We start from the raw sequence: 17461 nt of genomic DNA on the forward strand, positions 1-17461 counted from the left end.
GCTGTTATCCCCGATGCACACACGGGAAACTGAGGCTCGAACGGGTGGGGACCCACAGTCACACTAGTAAATGGCAGAGCCCTCCCCAATGGGGGGCCTCACATACTGGGAGACCCTCTCCCCTCCCCCCGTTTCTCCCTCTCTCCACCCTGCATCCCCAGCTCAAAGCCCAGCTCTGCCCTCTTCCCTTCACTGCTCTGCACCCGAGGCTTCCTCTCCTGCCCCAGTTCCCCGGGGAGGGTTCAGAGAAAGGGCTGCACCCTCGGGGTCCCCCGCTCCTCACTCCAGAAACGCGGCCCGGCCTCTCCAACGGCCGGTCCAAGAAGCGGGCCCCCCAGCATAATACTTCCCCCCACGGAATGGAACGCGGGAAGAAAGGGCTCTTTGCTTGTCTCCTGAAATAACTGGCCTCCGCCATAAAGCAACCTCCTGCCCAGGAAAAATATTGCCGTAGAGCTCGGTAACTCTATCTGTGGCTCCTTTTCTGAAAGTCAGAAATCTTGGAGAGTGGAACATGGCAGGGCCGACTGCAGGGCAGCCCATGAGGTCATGTCTGCCCACAGTGCCTCCTCAGCGCTCTGATTAACCAGCTGCGAACCACAGGGACTTTGTGTCTTAATACCTCAGAGCAGAGAACCGGTTCGAATTTCTACAGAACAATACCCCCCGGCCTGGACCTGGGGTCCCGCCAGGCGGGCCGGGGACCCACTGGCCGGGGCTCGGGGGCCGCGAAGGAGGACTCCATCAGGCACAGGGAGCTGTCGCCTGTGGCCTGCCCTTGTCCAGGCAGGGGCACCGATGAGACGTGAGGGTGCCCTCCCACCGGAATGTAACGCCACTCACAATGAACCCCAACTAAGCCCGAGCCCCTGGGTAAGCCGCCGAGAGCGCCCAGGCCTCATTCCCCATCGGGAAGTGAAAGAAAACCATCGCATGGCAACTCCTGAGCGTCAAGGCGGCCTCTTCACCTGGCGCGTAGCGCCCGAGCGTGGCCAGGTGCCGAGCTGGGCCCGGACAGGTGCGTCTACCGGGAACCGTGCAGACAGCCCGGCAGCCCGGAGGCTGCTGGGGGCGCTCGCTGCGTGCTCGCTGCAGGCCACGGCCGGCCATAAACCGCTGGGTGCATCCTTTCATTTAACCCCTGAAATGACTCCAGGGGGTGGCTAGTCTTTCCCTCATTTCACAGATGGGGAAACTGAGGCCCCACACCAACACAAACAAACCAGACCTGAAGACCGGGTTCACAGCTCTGTGCCTGGCACTGGGAGGAGACCCACATGGGGGAAAAGTTAATAAAATCAGGTTTAAAAAACCAGCCATACAAACTAAGACAGGCGTTGTTAACCCTGGGGCTGGGGCTGCCCTGAAGCTGGAGTGAAAGGTGTAGGAGCATTCATTTGAGGGGGACGCCATGAGATTTAGCGGGCTCCCCAAAGGGTTGGTTACCCACCCGCTGAGGGTTGAGAACCTCTGATCCTCAAGGAGAGGCCAGGAGCTTGAAAGTAAGGCTGTGACCCATGTGGGCTGCATGGAGGAGGTGGCAAACCACTTGGGCTCTTCCAAGATCCACTGTCAAGGAGCGGTTCTCCGGGATGGTCAGCTGCCTTGCTCCCACCCTGCTCGCCAGCTGCTGACCGGAGCTGCGGGCAGTGAGCCCCGCGCCGGGGGCCAGGCTGTGCAGATGTTCGTCCCATCCACACAGCGTGCACTCCACAGCCTTCTCCTCACCAGTGGTTTTTCTTTCGGGAACCACCCACCCCTCACCTCCCTGCCCTTGGGGTTTGGGGGCGCTGATCCCAGCCCCCACTCCATGAGGCCATGTGCCCCAGGACCGTCAGAGGCATGGAGGTCAGTTATGTCACATGAGCCAATAACGTGCCTTCATATAGAACAGTTGAGAAAGGCCACGCTTAACCGCAAACTCCTCCACAGCCGCTTCCCTCCTGGGTTTTAAAGACAAAACCTGGGGGAGAGACTGGCTTTGCCAGGAAGGAGTAAAGCCACCCCCGGTGACGGCATCCCGGGGTGCGGGTGTGAGTGGCAGGGGGTGGGAGGGTGGAGTGCGGCGGGAGGGGGTGCAGAAGCACAGCCACAGAAACGCACATCATTGATCTAACACAGCCCACTGACTGGGGACCGTGTACTAAAGCGCGGTCCATCCTCACCTGGGAGGCTTGAGCACTGTAGAGCAATCCTATCTAATTAAGATGGAATATGCAAATTGACCGTCACTCCACGCCAAAGATGGCTGCGCCCACAGCCAATAAGAAGGGAATATGCAAATTGACACGACAAAGATGGCGGCGGCCAGGCTGGCATGTTTGCGTGATCGCCATGACAGGGGGTGGAGGGAGCTACAGGAAGGCAGCAGGGCCGGAGTGAAGGCAGAAGGTGGCTCTGGCCAGAGTGAAGGCCCGGGTCCTGGAGGGAAGCCGGTGCCAGCAGCCAGGGGAAGGAAGGCCTATTCTTGCACAAATCTCTGTGCATCGGGCCTCTAGTGAGATTATGTGCGCGATGGGGAATGATTTCCATAAGACTCTGTGACGCTGAAAACGCCAGGTGCAGAGACAGGTGATGACATGCAACGGACGCTAAAATGCGTAAGGCCTCGTCGCTTTTTATGGTTCTCCATCTTCAGTGAGCTTTTCAGTGGACCTACCAACACCACCCTTCCCAGGCTGGCGGGCTGAGCGGGCTCCCACGGTCTGCAGGGCACAGCGAGGAACACTCGGACCCTGGCACCTGGGAGGGGGCAGTGGGAGGCCCGTGGACCCGGTGGACAGAGGGGCTTTCTCTCCTTGCATCCCCGAGAGGACTGATTTGAACTTCCTTCCCATGTGTTTTTTGCCATGTACATGCCTTCCTTCATTCACCGCAAGGGAAGAGCTCAGGGGGGGAGCGAGCAGGGTGCTCTTCCAGGGCCCAGAGCGGCAGGAACCTGAGAGAAGCAGCAGGGATGTGGGGGCCAGGACCCAAGTCCCTGCCCCCTCCGAGGCTGAGCCCCCCGGCCGAGCCGCCAGGCCCCTCCGAGACCCACTCACTCACCTGGCGCACGTTCTCTAGGCCCTGCCCCATGTCTCGCAGCACAAAAAGCCTGAGGCTACGGCAGGAGCCACACACAACCTGCCCCACGGACCTCGGACCTGGACCTCGGACCCGCAGCCTGCGTTTCCCCAGGGGCTGACGAGGGATCCGGTTTCTGCCAACAGCGACTTCCTGACAAACCACCGTGAGGAAGACTCGGCAAACCACAGAGCTCCGCATGCATGCCAGCTCCCGCCCGGAGAGAAAAGCTGGCCCCCCTCCGCGCGGCTCCAGCCCCAGCCGGGGTTTGCCTGCAGCGCCCAGACCACAGCCACGGGGACGAGTCGTCACCCAAGCACCCAGAGGCAGGTGCCACGCAGCACCTCCAAGGTCAGAAGGCCCCGGTTTGTGACACCAGGAGAAGGTGCTCCAGCCCGCCCCCCTGGAAGGAGCCCCACGACCCTTCCCATCACGGACATGCTGGTGCCCAGCCGGGGCCGCCTCCTTCCACGCGGGAGCAGAGCCGTGACTCCAAGAGGCTGGGTCTGGGAAGCACCCAGAGGGTCTCACCAGGGCTTCCCGGGGGCGGAGCGTTCTTCCCACCGCCACCTGTGCAGGCACCTCCTTGGACGGCCCTCGGGATGGGGGCTAGCTGCGCTGTGGTTAGTTAGGGGTGGGTTAGGGTTAGGGTGACAGTAGGGTCAGGGTTAGCCGGCGGCGCTGTGGTGCCAGGGTCTTCTCCATCGGTCCAGAGCTGTGCTATTTAAATTTACAGTTAAACTGATCCAAATAAAATATATTTACATTCAGTTCCTGGCCGCAGGAGCCGCATCCCAAGTGCTCAGAGCCACGGGTGGCTAACAGCTCCCATCCAGGGTGGAGCAGACAGGCAATTCCCTCCATCACAGGAAGTTCTGCGGGCGCAGGTAGAGGGCCTGTCACGGCCCTTCCTCCAGGCATAAAAGGCGGGGCCTGCAGCCCTTGGGAGAGGGCTGGGTGTCCATGGCTGTCAGGAAGGCGCTAAGGCCACTGGTAGGTTTAAGGAGCCACAGCCATGGGGAAGGGCATAGGAGGAGACGGACATTGCCTGAGAGCTTGGCACAGCCAGAAACTGTGCCAGCTTCTCCACAGGGCCACGCGCTGGATCCGCAGTCTACATGTGGGGAGTGTCACCCCCGCCCGAGCCCTGCCCCCAGCCTGCACCCCCTCCTCCCCAGCTTTCCTACCAGGTCCTCATCAGCTGGTACAGAGAGGCTCTGACTCAGAGGGCTTTAGGAACAGGGACTCACGGCTCATGGTTGAGCAATGACCTATGAACCGGGAGGTCTCGATTCGATTCCTGGTCAGGGCACATGCCTGGCAGGTTGGCTCCATCCCCAGTGGAGGGCATGCAGGAGGCATGGCTATTTGGCTGGCCTGCCACCTGCTGCCCAAGGCCCTGGTCTTGAGTACAGAGCGGGGCCCTGGAGAGAGCAGAACAGAGCGTAAAGGGCCCAGGAGCAGGATGGGCCCGTCCCCCCTCAGGCCGCAGGTGAGGGCGCCGCTGAGGATGTTTTTCTAACTCCAGAAAGCCACGTGGGCTGGCCCCCTGCACAGAAGCGATGGCTCAAGGCCATGAAGTGGGCTTAGGGGCCCTGGTTAGGGTGCCCCTTCATGTCTGGCTTGCAGAGGGAGCCTGGTCACGGGGTGGTTTGACCTTGACTCTGTTGCTTTCCCCTCCTTAGAGGTCAAGAGCAAAAAGAGGATGTAAGGAAACTACTGCAAACCAGGGGCAGAGCTTCGATCAGCATCTCAGATGCACCGCTGCCTTCCCCATGCGCTACAGTCGACCCAGCAGACACCCGGAGTGCTCTTCCCCGCCCCTCCCCTGGCCTTGCTCACCGCCGCTCCGCCCCCGCTCACCTTTGGACTTGAATCACCGCTCCTTCGAGACCATCTCTGACCCTAGAACAGTTGCCACTTGTGGCTCTAGACCCTCCGTGTCCCCAGAGCATCCTCTAGTTGTCCCTTAATATGGCCTTCGTTGCTCCATATCCATCTTTCAAAGCTATGAGCCAAACCATCTAGTCCAGTGGTTGGCAAACTCATTAGTCAACAGAGTCAAATATCAACAGGACAACGATTGAAATTTCTTTTGAGAGCCAAATTTTTTAAACTTAAACTTCTTCTAACGCCACTTCTTCAAAATAGACTCGCTCAGGCCGTGGTATTTTGTGGAAGAGCCACACTCAAGGGGCCAAAGAGCTGCATGTGGCTCTCGAGCCGCAGTTTGCCGACCACGGTTCTAACATGAATTTCCATACAAAACTCCAACGTAACATATTAGCGGATCAAACACAGAAACATTGTAAAACAGTGATCTCTCATGACAATGATTTAGGCGTGCAGACAGCTGAGCGCTAAGAAATCTAGCGATGCCCATCACACACACAAATCATACGTTTGGGAAGAAGGGCGACCTCCATCAACACCCCAGCAGCAGTTCATAAAATTCAGTAAGCATTCCCGCTTTTAAAAGCTCTTAGCAAGCCAGGCACTGAAGAAAGCTTTCGTAGGTAGATAAGCAGCGAGCATCGCTCTTCACGGTTACTGAGCAGCACAGGAGATTGTAACCAATGCAATAAGATAAGAAAAACCAACGCGAGGCAAAGACGAACGTTCAGTCCCACTGAACGCCACGTTCTTTGAGGCAGGAACTATGTCCTGTTCCTCATAGTTTCCACAACACCCCAAGCACCCTCGGAGGTTTGTGGAATGAACAGCCACCCAATTAGGTCTGATCCCCATTAAATGTTCTCAACGCACCCAGTACTTCTCCTCTGAGGCACATATATCACAACGTAGACTGTGTAATTTGTTTTTAAAAATACTTCCCGCTGGAGTGTAAGCTCCGTGAGAATGAGGATCACACTCCGTTGATAGAGCGAATGTGTACCTGGCCAAAGCAGGTCCTCGGTGTCTCGCGCAGACGCACAGATGACTTGAATGGAGTGTATTCAATAGAGTTGCTGGACTATAATAAACGCTTTCTCCTGCTTCTCAGCTGGAAAACCCAAACCCAGAGGAGGGAGGGCCCTCCAGCCGATGCCACCCCACTCCCTGGGGTCCTCTGAAAGGCGTCGGCCACACACACACACACAAGGCCACACACACAGGCCGCGGCCCACGCGGCTCACCGAGTGAGGAAAGCGAGGCCGAGACCGTGTGCCCTCTGAGCAAACACACCGGGCCAGCCCTGGCGAGAGCCCGCGGGCGCCGCCTTCCTCGGGCCGAGGATGACTTCAGTGGCGGCACCTGAGGCTTCGCGGCGAGGCCCCGGCCGGGGCCCACACGGACAAACGGCCCCTCTGCCTCCCCGGGAAGGTATCAAAGAAGCACTTATGTCTCCGGGCACGCTGTTTGGAAAAGGCCCTCCGCCCCACCTGGGCTTGGCAGGAGGGCGGCATCGCCGGGCCCGGCCTGTGGGGACTGAGCAGGCTTTGCCTCCGCCCTGGAGGAGCCGCCGCCGCGTGGGGAGGCTGAAGCCGGCCATAAAGGAGCAGGCAGCGTCCCAGCATAAACGGAGCACGGTGACATCAAAGGGCGCCTTCCAGATTAAACAACCGGGCCTTCAGCTCGCCCTGGCGTGTCTTCCAGAGTATTCTGGGCTCCTGCCTCAGTTCTCCCTCACATGGAATGGCAGATATTTTGTTTGTGCGAGTCTGAATTTTTTCCTTCCTCGGGGAGGGGGGGTGGGGGGGATGGGAGGGGGAGAGGGAGAGCGAGAGGAAGAGAAAGAATGTCTGTGAGAGACAAGAGCCACAAAAAGAACATGTGTGAGTGAAAAAAAGGGAGAGGGAAGTCGGGGAGGCAGCCAGAAGTGCCTGCTTTGGAATCCAACAAGCAACCTAAAAATTCCAGAAGTTTCTAAACCAAAGCACTGTGAACCCACAGCCAGCGAGGAGGCTGCCAGGAGCCCCGGACCAGGAGGCTGTGGGGCACCTGACGCCAGAGCCAGGGGATCTCAGACAGCGGCGCTGCCCAGGGCCCGAGGTAGCTCCGCACCCCCTTTCTGGACACATCTGGTAAACCGAGGCAAAGGCCCCTCTTCCCTGGGGCTCACAGCAGTGCTAGGGTGGGGTGAGCTCTCTCTGGGCTTGGCTTGTCACTGCCTCTAGTCCTCCGGCCCTTGGCCAGCCAATCCCAGCCCCACAGGCCCGCCCCCCCCCACCTCCCCCCCCTGCCAGCTCTCCCTCCCCCTTTGGCTCCCCCTCCCCCACCCACAGGGCAGCAGGGGTCACCAATCCATCCGAACAGCTGGAGGAATGCCCCCACGCACATGACACTCCCCAGTAACCAGCTCTGAGGCGCCTGCTGGTGGCTGGGGCGGCGCGCTGACTGGCCACCTGCTCGACCCCGCACACCTGTCCAGGGGGACAGCGCAACGTGCCGAGAGCCACGCAGGCACAGGGCTCTCCAGAAAGACCGAGCACCAGGAGAGAGCCCACATCCTTCTGGATGCCCAACCCGACCGCCCCCCATTCCCAGGGAGGAGAGGGCGCCGGGGCGCCTTCCTGCTCCCGTGCCCGCCCCTCTGCCCACACCGGCCTCCTCGCGGCTCTCAGGGCTGGGCTGAAATGCCCCCTCACAGCTTCTCATGAGCGACTGTCGGTCAACGGGCCGCTTTCTTGCTTCTTTTAGACCGGAAGCCGCAGGAGGCCAGGGACCACCCCTCTCCTATTCGCTACCGTATCTTCCATGCCCGGCACGGCAAGGGAATTCACAGTGAGTGACAGTTCACTATGGGCTGTGATTAATGAAGAGCTGAGTGCCTGCCAGACAAGGCCTAACCCCCTGACTCCTCCATCCAATGCCATCGGGCAGGGGAAGAGGCTGGGGGAGGAGGCAGGGATGGTGACCGAATCTCTCCTCCGCTCGCTCATTCATTCATTCATTCCCCCGTTCATTTAGCAAGCAGTGTGTGGGCGCCCACTCTGTGCGTTGGGGCACCGCAGGGAAGACGTGTTACCCAGAAAGGCGTTCTGTCCTCGCTGACGGCTCGGCCTTGCCTTTTTAAGCTCACAAGGGGACAGTTCAGTCCCTGAGCGTGGTGCCTGAGCTTCCTGGGACACAGAGGCATACCTTCTGTCCTGCCATCGCCCAACTTCTCCCCTCACTGTTGTCCCCACTGGGAGGGGAGCTCACGGGACACGCAGTGGCCGTCTCGGGTTCAGCTTGTCCCCGGGTTTATCACAGTTTGTACAAAATGCAAATGCATGCCCTGTCCGGCATGGCTCAGTGGTTGACCAGGAGGTCACGGTTCGATTCCCGATCAGGGCACAGGCCCGGGTTGCGGGCTGGATCTCCAGTGTGGGGCGTGCAGGAGGCAGCCGATCCATGACTCTCTCTCATCATTGGTGTTTCTCTCTCTCTCTCCCTCTTCCTTCCTCTCTGAAATCAATACAAATATATTTTTAAAAAACGGGACTGTTCCTGAGGCCAAGAGGCTGAAATACGCACACGGCCTGTCGCAGGGAGCAGGCCTCCTCTTAAAGGAGCAGGTTTCCAAAGGAGGATGGAGACCCCTCCAAGCCTAAGGCTCTCCGAGGGGGCGCGGCCGCTGGAAACCAGAAGCCACCCCTGGCGCGGTGCCCAGCCCAGGCTGCCCGTCCCTCCTCCCGCCTCTCCGGGGGGAAAAGTTCCCGGGCGGGGCTGGACGCTGGCCTGGGTGCCACGGGCAGGGGAGCCCCTCCGGGGAGCACTCCAAGATGCCAGCGAGCGGAGGCCCACATGCCTCCGCCAGCCTCAAAGCAAATCATCTCTTAATTCCAAAACACCAAATATTTAATTTATGCTTTACCTCAAATGTCAAGTCCACCTCCCGGCACATAGCTTTGAAACCACGTAAGGAGGCCTAACACTTTCCATATGCTGAAGACATGGGGCCTTTTAATTGTGCCAACTGGTATCATTCAAGGGTAATTCCCCGGGAATCCGGCGCTCAGGCAGCAGCTGGGCCGCCTCCAACCTCAGCGCCCAGCCCCACGGGGACCCGCGGGCCCCAACCCGGCCTGCGCCCTCCCCATCTCCCCCAAAGAGCAAAAGGCACTGGGTGTCCCCTCCTCACACCCCCACACGGCCTGGCAGCACCTCTGCTCGAGGCAGCCCCGCCTGCACCGGACTCAGCTCCCTTCACGGAAAAGAACAAAAGGGCCACGCGGGCGTGGGGAGGCGGCCGACTTCAATCCGTGTGCACACACAGCACACGCGGCAGGCGCGTGCACACAGGCACACACGCCCTGCTACTCAGGGCTGCTCCAGCGATGCCTGTGTTGCTAAGCTTTCTTCTTTCACCCAGTCTAGCTTCCACACCCCAAAGGCGCAGCTGGCTCTTTCTTCCGCAGCTGCCTGTTGCTCCTCCTGCTTCCAAGACCACCCCGTCACCCCTTTCTGCGCTTATTTTAATCCTCACCGCGGAGCACGCTGCTGGGGGCACATAACCGCTCGCTTTATTGCTCCTCTCCCGTAGGACTTGTGCACCTCGTTCCTCATTATTTCTCTCCCCTGAGCTCACGTTCCCTTGGAGTTGACCTTGCACCCATGGAGAGGACGGAAGCCACAGCCTTAGTCTGTGTCCCTCCAAGTGAGTCTACGGTGTTAAGGGGTCGGGGGACTCTGCTCTCATAATCTGCCCCCCCCCCCCAATCTCCACCCTTCCCCGTGTCTCAGTGACCCTCCCGGTTTGTCATCTGCCGGAAGCCGGCCAGGGATGATTTTCTTAGACCCGTGGTCGGCAAACTGCGGCTCGAGAGCCACATGCGGCTCTTTGGCCCCTTGAGTGTGGCTCTTCCACAAAATACCACGGCCTGGGCGAGTCTATTTTGAAGAAGTGGCGTTAGAAGAAGTTTAAGTTTAAAAAATTTGGCTCTCAAAAGAAATTTCAATCGTTGTCCTGTTGATATTTGGCTCTGTTACTAATGAGTTTGCCGACCACTGTACTAGACCCATTTTGCAGATGAGCCCATCAAGGTGTACGAAGGTGACGTGGCTCGTCCAAGCTGACCAGCTCTTGTGGCAGAGCGTGGCCTCGTTCAGTTTGCATTCGGGAAGACGGGCGTGGGCTGGTGCCAGTGGGCCCCCCTCTGACACTCCAGGACCTTGCATGTGACTCGGACCTAAACTGAACGCTTACTAAGCCACTCAGACCCCATCAGGGAGGACGAGGACAAGCAGGGGCCCCTCCTGCTTCTATGCACCCCAAAACCTGCCTCACCCCAAAGCACTTGCAGCTGGCAGGCTGCCACCTCTCCGGGAGGCAGCCAGTGCGGCGCCCTCCGGGCAGATGCTCGGCACAGGGCTCCGCCACAGGTGGCTTCCCATGTCCTAGAAAGGGCCCCAGAAAGGGACAGAGTCCCCACCAGCTGGCTGCTAACCCCACAGGCTATGGGGAGGATTAAGATAATGTGGGCCAAGTGCTTGACACGTACAGACACTTAATAAGCAGTAGTTATCATTGCGATAATAATCATAAGAGGAATTGATGAGCCACCACCGTGTCCCCAGCCACGTGGGTGAAAGGCCCGTGAAGGGGCTGAGACGGAGGCCAACCCCAAGGCAGGCCTGGGGCGGGAGGGGCACCCCTGCCAAGCCTCGGAGCCGCAGACATTGGAGCCCACACCTGCCACGTCCTGATGACATCACGGGAGAACCCGCAGCCCCTCCCCCTGCCTCTGGGAGTCACCGAGAGAACCAGACTGCGGGCTGCCCACCGCGTCCTGGTCCTGCTCGGGGTCTCCGGGTCTCCCAGACTTTGGGCATTCCGTTCCCACAGTCACCATTTTGACCCCTGGCACTTCATTCTTTATCTCGGAGTCACCTGTAGACTATCTCTTTCAGCTTCATCCGAAGCAAGAACGTCCGTGACATCATGGGTTTGATGTCCTAGTTCTTTTTCTTTAGATAAAAGAAAACGGAACTCTCAGGATTAAACATACTCCTCCAGGTACCACCTGAAATCACTGTGCAGGCCCCCACCTTGGGCACACGTGACCTCGCCCCCCTCTGCAGGCTCAGCAGCTGGGCCTGGGCCGGTGCAAAGCCAGGTGTCCGGGTCCCAGTCCCAAGCACAACTTCAAGGAGCAAAGGTCCCCTCCCCTTAATATCTTGAGGGCAGGGCCCACCCTCCACCCTCCACCCTCCACCCTCCACCCACCACCCAACATATGTCACGCTCATGGTTCTATGTCTCACATCTTCAAAAGTGCTTTGAACAAACAGTAATGACCCCCCAGTGTTTCTCTGAGATGGGGGGGGGGGGGTTGAGGAAGGGAGCGGCAGGCCGTCCATGCTGTCCTCAGCTGGGGAAAACCAGGCAACACAATTCCGTGACTTCACCAAAGCCACCGACTTAGGCTGGGGCCCCTCCCGCCCTCCCTCACTTCCCCCCATGGCAACTTTTACTGGCTTGCATTCCTTTTGCTGGGAACACCACTATTTAATTAAAAACGACAGACTTTTGTTTTCCTCTCCTTCCTTCCTCCTCCCTCCCATCCTCCAGGACTGGATGCCAAGGAGACCCACCAGAAACATGCGGGTAACATTTGTTACGGCTTTGAAGATAAAAGTCAGTTGAAGTAAGCCCTCGATGTATTTCAAGTTTCCCCTAAAGCATGGAGCAAGCTGCCTGGCAGTTTAGGGAAAGGAGGGAATGGGGCGGGGGCGGGGGGGGGGGGGGGGAGAGGGAAGGGGAGGGCCTGCAAAAAAAAAAAAATGTCATTCTGCAGGATACTTTGTAAAAATAAACAGGCGGAAAAAACCCCAAACTTGATTAATGGAAAGCCACTCAGTTGGCCTCTGTCTTGGGCCACAAATGCGTTTGTTCGTGTGGCTCCATCAGATCGTTTTCATTGGGCTTTAAAACAAAGATGTAGATCATAAACTCGAGATGCTGGGGGGGGCGGGGGAGGGGAGCAGGGAGGCTTGCAGGTCTGTTTTCAAAGGGCCCTAGCGACAGTGCCCCACCCGTCTCGCTTTGACCTGGACCAGGGGACAGCAGCTCCCGTTCCAACCCGCCTCGGGGTGCAGGGAAATGTGGACGGGAAAGGCCCAGCTAAGTAAGTGGAGGCAGCGGAGGGCAGGTGGGGGCTTCTCCCAGAATCAGGGGTGATTCCAGCCGTGCCCGGGAGTCGGCTGTCTCCACAGGCTCACCTCCCACCCCTGGCCCCTGCCACGGAGCTGCACCCAGCCCAGGTCCCACCACACACACACACACACACACACACACACACACACACACACACATCTGAGAACTCCACGGGCCCCTCCCCAGCCCGCGGACAAGACCAAAGAACTAACCAGACCTGAGACTCAGCCTGTTCCCCTCGAAGTTAAAAAAAAATTAAATGTCACATCAAAAAGTGGATTCACGCTTTGATCTGGGCTCGCCGGAGTTGCACGCAGACCATCTGAGAGCCCGTGCCGCGCTCGGAGCTCCGAGGGCCTCTGTGAACGCCAGTCCCCGGCCGGGCGCTGCGCCGGACTCACTCCCCGTCACTCTACCGCTGGCCAGGAACTATCCCACCGCAGGGACCTCAGGAGGGGGCCCCGGCGAGAGCCAAATGCGGCGCACTCTCTCTCCTCCTGGGCCCAGCTGGGGGGTCCACCGGCTCTCGGTGGCCCCCAAGCTCTGCTACTCAGATGGCAGCCTGACCTACTGGCTCCCGGGCAGACGGAACTGATGGATGCACAGACACACGGATCAAATTTGGAAGCCAGCACCGTCCCCAACACCCCTCAATATCTGCTCTCGCCCCAGCCCCACCATTAAGCCCACCTGTGAATGCTGGCCACAGAGGTAGTCAGAGCAGCCCCCAAGTCCCCCAGCTCAGACCAGCGCCCCATCGGCTGGACCTGCCCCACCTTCTCACCTCGGACCTGTCCCCAGCCACACAGAAGACCGCCACCCCGCCACCTGTAAAGTTCCTGCAGGCCTGGGGGTAGGGGGTCATGTTGGGGGGCAGGGGCAGCTGAGAAGGGATTTTGGGCTTAGCTGTGCCAAGAGGGTGCTAAACGTTGGGGTGGGTGGGTATGGAGACCCATCTCTGAGGTAGAAAAAGGGGTGTGTGGGGATCGTACCCGGGTTCCTCTGCCGACAGTGCCCGCCGCCCGCAGCTGTCGGGGTCCGGAGCCGCCGCCCGGGCAGCGCTGCCTCCCGATCCACTCCTCAATGCCCTTCCGAGCCCAGGCAGCGCTCACCGCGAAGCTGTCACCTGGGCGGGAGGACACAAGCCCCTGAGTCCCGCCCCTGGGCCCAAAGTTACCCCGAGAGGCGAGGGCTGGGAGGGGGCTGAGAGCTGGGGCACAGCCCGAGAGACCCACACAGGCAATCAGGAGAAGGGGGTTCAGAGAAGCCCCGAGAGCAGGGACCCAGAGGGGAGCGTGAAGGGGGAGCAGTGCCCTCCCAAGGAGGAAGGGTCTGGGGAACAGAAGAGCAAGCCTCCCAGAGGACAGGACCGCTGAGACGGGGGAGGGTCTGAAGATGGGTGCATGAACATGGGGCAAGGGGGAGAGGTGAACTGAGGTCAGGGGAAGGGGTGCAGGGGGCGCAGGAGCCACCACCTGGGGAGAGGGGGCTGGGGGCCTGGAAGAGAGGGAACAGGATTTGGGAGGAAAGGGCTTGGAGGTCTGAAAAGAGGGCACAGCGAGCGTGGAGGGCGGGACCGCGAGAGGAGGGGTTGAGGCTCCGAAGAGGGAGCGCAGGACCGCGGGGAGGGGGTGGGTGGGACAGAGAGGGGGCGCGAAGGCTGCTCCTGGAGCGGGTTTGCGGGACTGGTGGCCAGAGCTGGGGTGGGGGTGGCCCTGGTAATGAGATCCCGCGGGCTAGGCCATCCCATCCATTCCCCCGTCCGTGCCCCGCGCGCCCCTACCTTCCGGGCTCTCCCTGCGCTTGCACACGGCGGCTGCAGGCACATCGCGCGCGGCGGCAGCGGCGGCGGCGGGAGCCGGAAAGAAAGGAGAGGCAGAGAGTTAGCGGACGCGGAGGCGAGGGCGGCGGGGGCCCGGGGGCCGGCGCGCGGCGGGGACACTGACCCGGCTTGGAGTGAAGTTTCCCCATGCTGGGGGCGCGGCGGGCGGGGGCGTCCCTAAGCCATGCGCCCGGCCCGCGGGCCCCGCGGCTCGCCGCCCCTCGCCTGGCTCTCCTCCTTCGGGAGCAGCTCCCGAGCCGAGCGGAGCCCGAGGCGGCGCCGGGACCAGCTCCTGCCGCCGTCGCCGCGGCCCGACTGACGCCCGGTCGCGCCGAGCCCCCAGCCCGCCGCCGCGGCCCGCGCCTCCCCGCGCGCCCATTGGCCAGGCGCGGCGCATCAAAGGCGAGGCGGGCCGCCGAGGGGGCGGGGACGGGGCGTGGCCATCGGCGGGGGCGTGGTCAGCGACTGGGGGGCGGGGCGCGGCGAGACGCTGCGAGCCTGACACAGCGCCCCCTCCAGGCGGCAGTGTGCGTCCCCCGGCGGGTGCCGGGGGCTGGGACCTGGGTCGGAGGCTCCGGCCAGCAGGCTCCTTGGGACCGACGCCCTTTGAGGTCCTGCGCTCTTGTCGCTCAGTCCAGTGCCTCCCTCCGCTCTGTGTTCCCTGGAAGCGGCTGGGCGAGACTCGGAGGCTCCAAATTGCAGGTGATGAAACCGAGATGGGGAGAGCGCCGCCGCTTGCCAGTCTTCCCACGACCGGCTTGCGCACGCTTCTTACTCGCCGCACGCCCGGGTCACCTCCAGGTTTGGATTGGAGAGTCCAGGCGAAGCTCCCACCGCGCCCACAGCCAGTTGTGCACCCAGCCCACTCCTGGCGGCGACAAGTGTCTGAGAGACGCGCATTGCTAGCCAATCGCTCGGATCCCCCCGCCGGGAGGCTGTGGGTGCCCGCCTGGGGTCAGGGCGAGCTGCCAGCTGCGCGGCCCGGAAGGGGGTAACCGCTGGGTCTTTGATCTTCCTTGGTTTCCGCTCCCTGCTGCAGTCCGCCAGACCCAAGGGCTTGTTTGTTTTGTCTGGGGAGGTCTCTGCCGAGGGGAGGGCGACATCAAGGGGTTCCACCCCACCTTTGTGGTTCTCGGAGAGAACGCCCGCTCTGCTGGGGACATCGGAGGCCGGTTGTTAGGACAGCCCGGGTGTGGGAAAAGAAAACCCTGTGCTGGGAGTGAGACCACCTCTGCCCTGGGACTGAACTCTCCGGGAGAGCCTCAGTGTCAGCATCTGTGAAATGGGGACTCCAATGGAAAGATAGGTGAGCCACAGGTGTAATTCTCAATCTTCTAGTTAGCCACTTTTTTTAAAGTTAAAAGAGCCGGGCAGGTGTGGCTCCGTGGTTGAGCGTGGACCCATGAACCAAGAGGTCACTGGTTCCATTCCCTGTCAGGGCCCAGTTGCAGGCTGGCTCCCTGGTAAGAGGGGTGCAGGAGGCAGCCGATCCATGATGTCTCTCTCTCTCTCTCTCTCTCCCTCTCCCTCTCCCTTTTTCCCTCTAAAAATAAATTTAAAAAAAATTTTTTTAATGTGCAGGGCGTGCAGGGGGGGCGGTGGCCGATGGATGTGTCTCTCTCATTGATGTTTCTCTCTATTGCTCCACCTTCCTCTCTGTCTAAAATCAATAAAAACATATTTAAAAGAAATAAACCAGCCAGTGTTGCTCAGTGGTTGAGCCAGCAGGTCACGGTTCAATTCCCTGTCAGGGGGAATATTAAAAAGTTAAAAGACACAGAGGAAATTAATTTCAATACTATATTTCACTTAGTCTACTACATTCAAAATTTTGTAGTTTCAACATATAATGAGAGATTTCACATTCTTTGTTTTGTGCTACGTGTTTGAAATCGGTGTGTATTCTACACTGAGACTACATCGCAACCCAGGCTAACCACATGGCAAGTGACCAACGGCCACACGTGGCTGGCGGCCACTGTCCCGAACAGCTCGGTTCTGGAACTCCCACGTGTCCCGAAAGGACTTGGGGAGCTGCGCTGCCATCCGGAGTCATCAGTAACCTTCACCCAACAGTGGCTTAGTGCCCCCCTCCACACTTCCTTTTCGCACACACCCTTTTCTGGTGCAAACGAAGGCCAGTCTTATGAGCAGGCACATCGTTGTCCATTGTATATTGCAATTCTTTATCAGTACCTACCACACGCCAGCCGTTGTCTCAGTCGGCGATTTTCAACCGGTGTGCCACAAGAATGTTTAAAACATCCATACCTGACTCTTTAGTCAGGGGCACTGACCTCTTTTCCCTGAGATGGTCAAATTACAGAATGACAACAGCCAGCATCACAATAGCCATCTGGTGTGAATGAATCAAAATGATACCTTTTTTTTTTTTTTTTTTTTTGTCAATTGGCAAAAGATAGGTTTTTTGGCGTGTGCCGCAGGATTTTAGTGATTCGTTTATGTGTACCGTGAGATGAAAAGGGTTGGAAATGGCTGGTCTGTCATGCATCACCCTCACAGCGAACCACTCTCTGATGCAGGCTTGTATTGGCCTACAAAGGAGGGAACCTACGAGGTTCAGAGAGGTGAAGTCACTTGACCAAGGTCACACAGCAGCCAGCGACCTGGCCAGGAAAGAAACCCCAGCGCCTGGGACCCACTGCCATGCTTTTCTCCTACCTCAGGCCGCCGAGCGCAGTCCGAACTCCATGTTCCGCCATCTAGAAACAAATCCGGATCCGGTGCCAGTGATGCAACAAGCACTGTGTTAGGCACTTACGATACATCAGCGAACAAAACAGACCATCCCCGCTCCCAGGCCACCCTCTGCTGGGAGGAAGGCAGACAGGAGACAGTCAAAGTCAAGTGTCCCATGATCTCACTCCTAAGCGGAATCTAAGTAACAAAGTAAACGGATGAACAGAGTGGATCCAGAGACCCAGAAGCATGGACCAGAGTGCGGAATCTCGGAGGGAAGGCGCAGAGGGTGGGTGGGTGGGAAGTAATCAACCGAGAACCTTGTGTGCATCTATGCATGGCCCACGGCACAGACAGTGGGGCCGTGAGGGCCTGAGGCGGGGGCGGGCTGGAGGGGGCCCCTGGGGGGGACAGGGGGGCATATGTAATACTTCCAACAATAAATTATTTTTTAAAAAAGAAAGGAACAGTCAATGTGATGCACAGGCAATTGGGGTGGTACATTAGAAGGCAACACCAGCTATAGCCACAGTCCTCAACCACAGGCAATCTGCACACACACACACACACACACACACACACACACGTGCATGGGGACGGTGGGCGATGTCTGAAGGCATCTGGCAAGAAGAAGCCAAGGTTGCTGCTAAGCACCCACAGTGCACAAGACGGCACCCCGAAAGGAGGGAGCATCCAGCCCCAAGTGTCCGGAGTGCCCACGTGAGCAGCCCTGGGCTCTAGCGAGAGGCCAGAGCCAGAGCAGGATGGCAGGTGCGGGCGGCAGGGAGGTGGGG

General features: G+C 59.4%; 1 protein-coding gene across 1 annotated transcript in view; it reads right to left on the bottom strand.

Moving 5' to 3' along the window:
- Window positions 1-14266, bottom strand: part of NKD1 (NKD inhibitor of WNT signaling pathway 1) — a 53147-nt gene extending 38881 nt beyond the window's left edge. The window contains exons 1-3 of the mRNA XM_008152341.3: window positions 14092-14266; window positions 13929-13961; window positions 13138-13271 (exon numbers count right to left, since the gene is read on the bottom strand). Of these exons, the coding sequence (XP_008150563.2) occupies window positions 13138-13271; window positions 13929-13961; window positions 14092-14116 (192 nt within the window). The 5' untranslated portion in view covers window positions 14117-14266. The remainder of the gene's footprint in view (window positions 1-13137; window positions 13272-13928; window positions 13962-14091) is intronic.
- Window positions 14267-17461: the final 3195 nt, after the last annotated feature.

The sequence above is a fragment of the Eptesicus fuscus genome, chromosome 21 (genome assembly GCF_027574615.1).
Source record: "Eptesicus fuscus isolate TK198812 chromosome 21, DD_ASM_mEF_20220401, whole genome shotgun sequence".
Taxonomy (NCBI): Eukaryota; Metazoa; Chordata; class Mammalia; order Chiroptera; family Vespertilionidae; genus Eptesicus; species Eptesicus fuscus.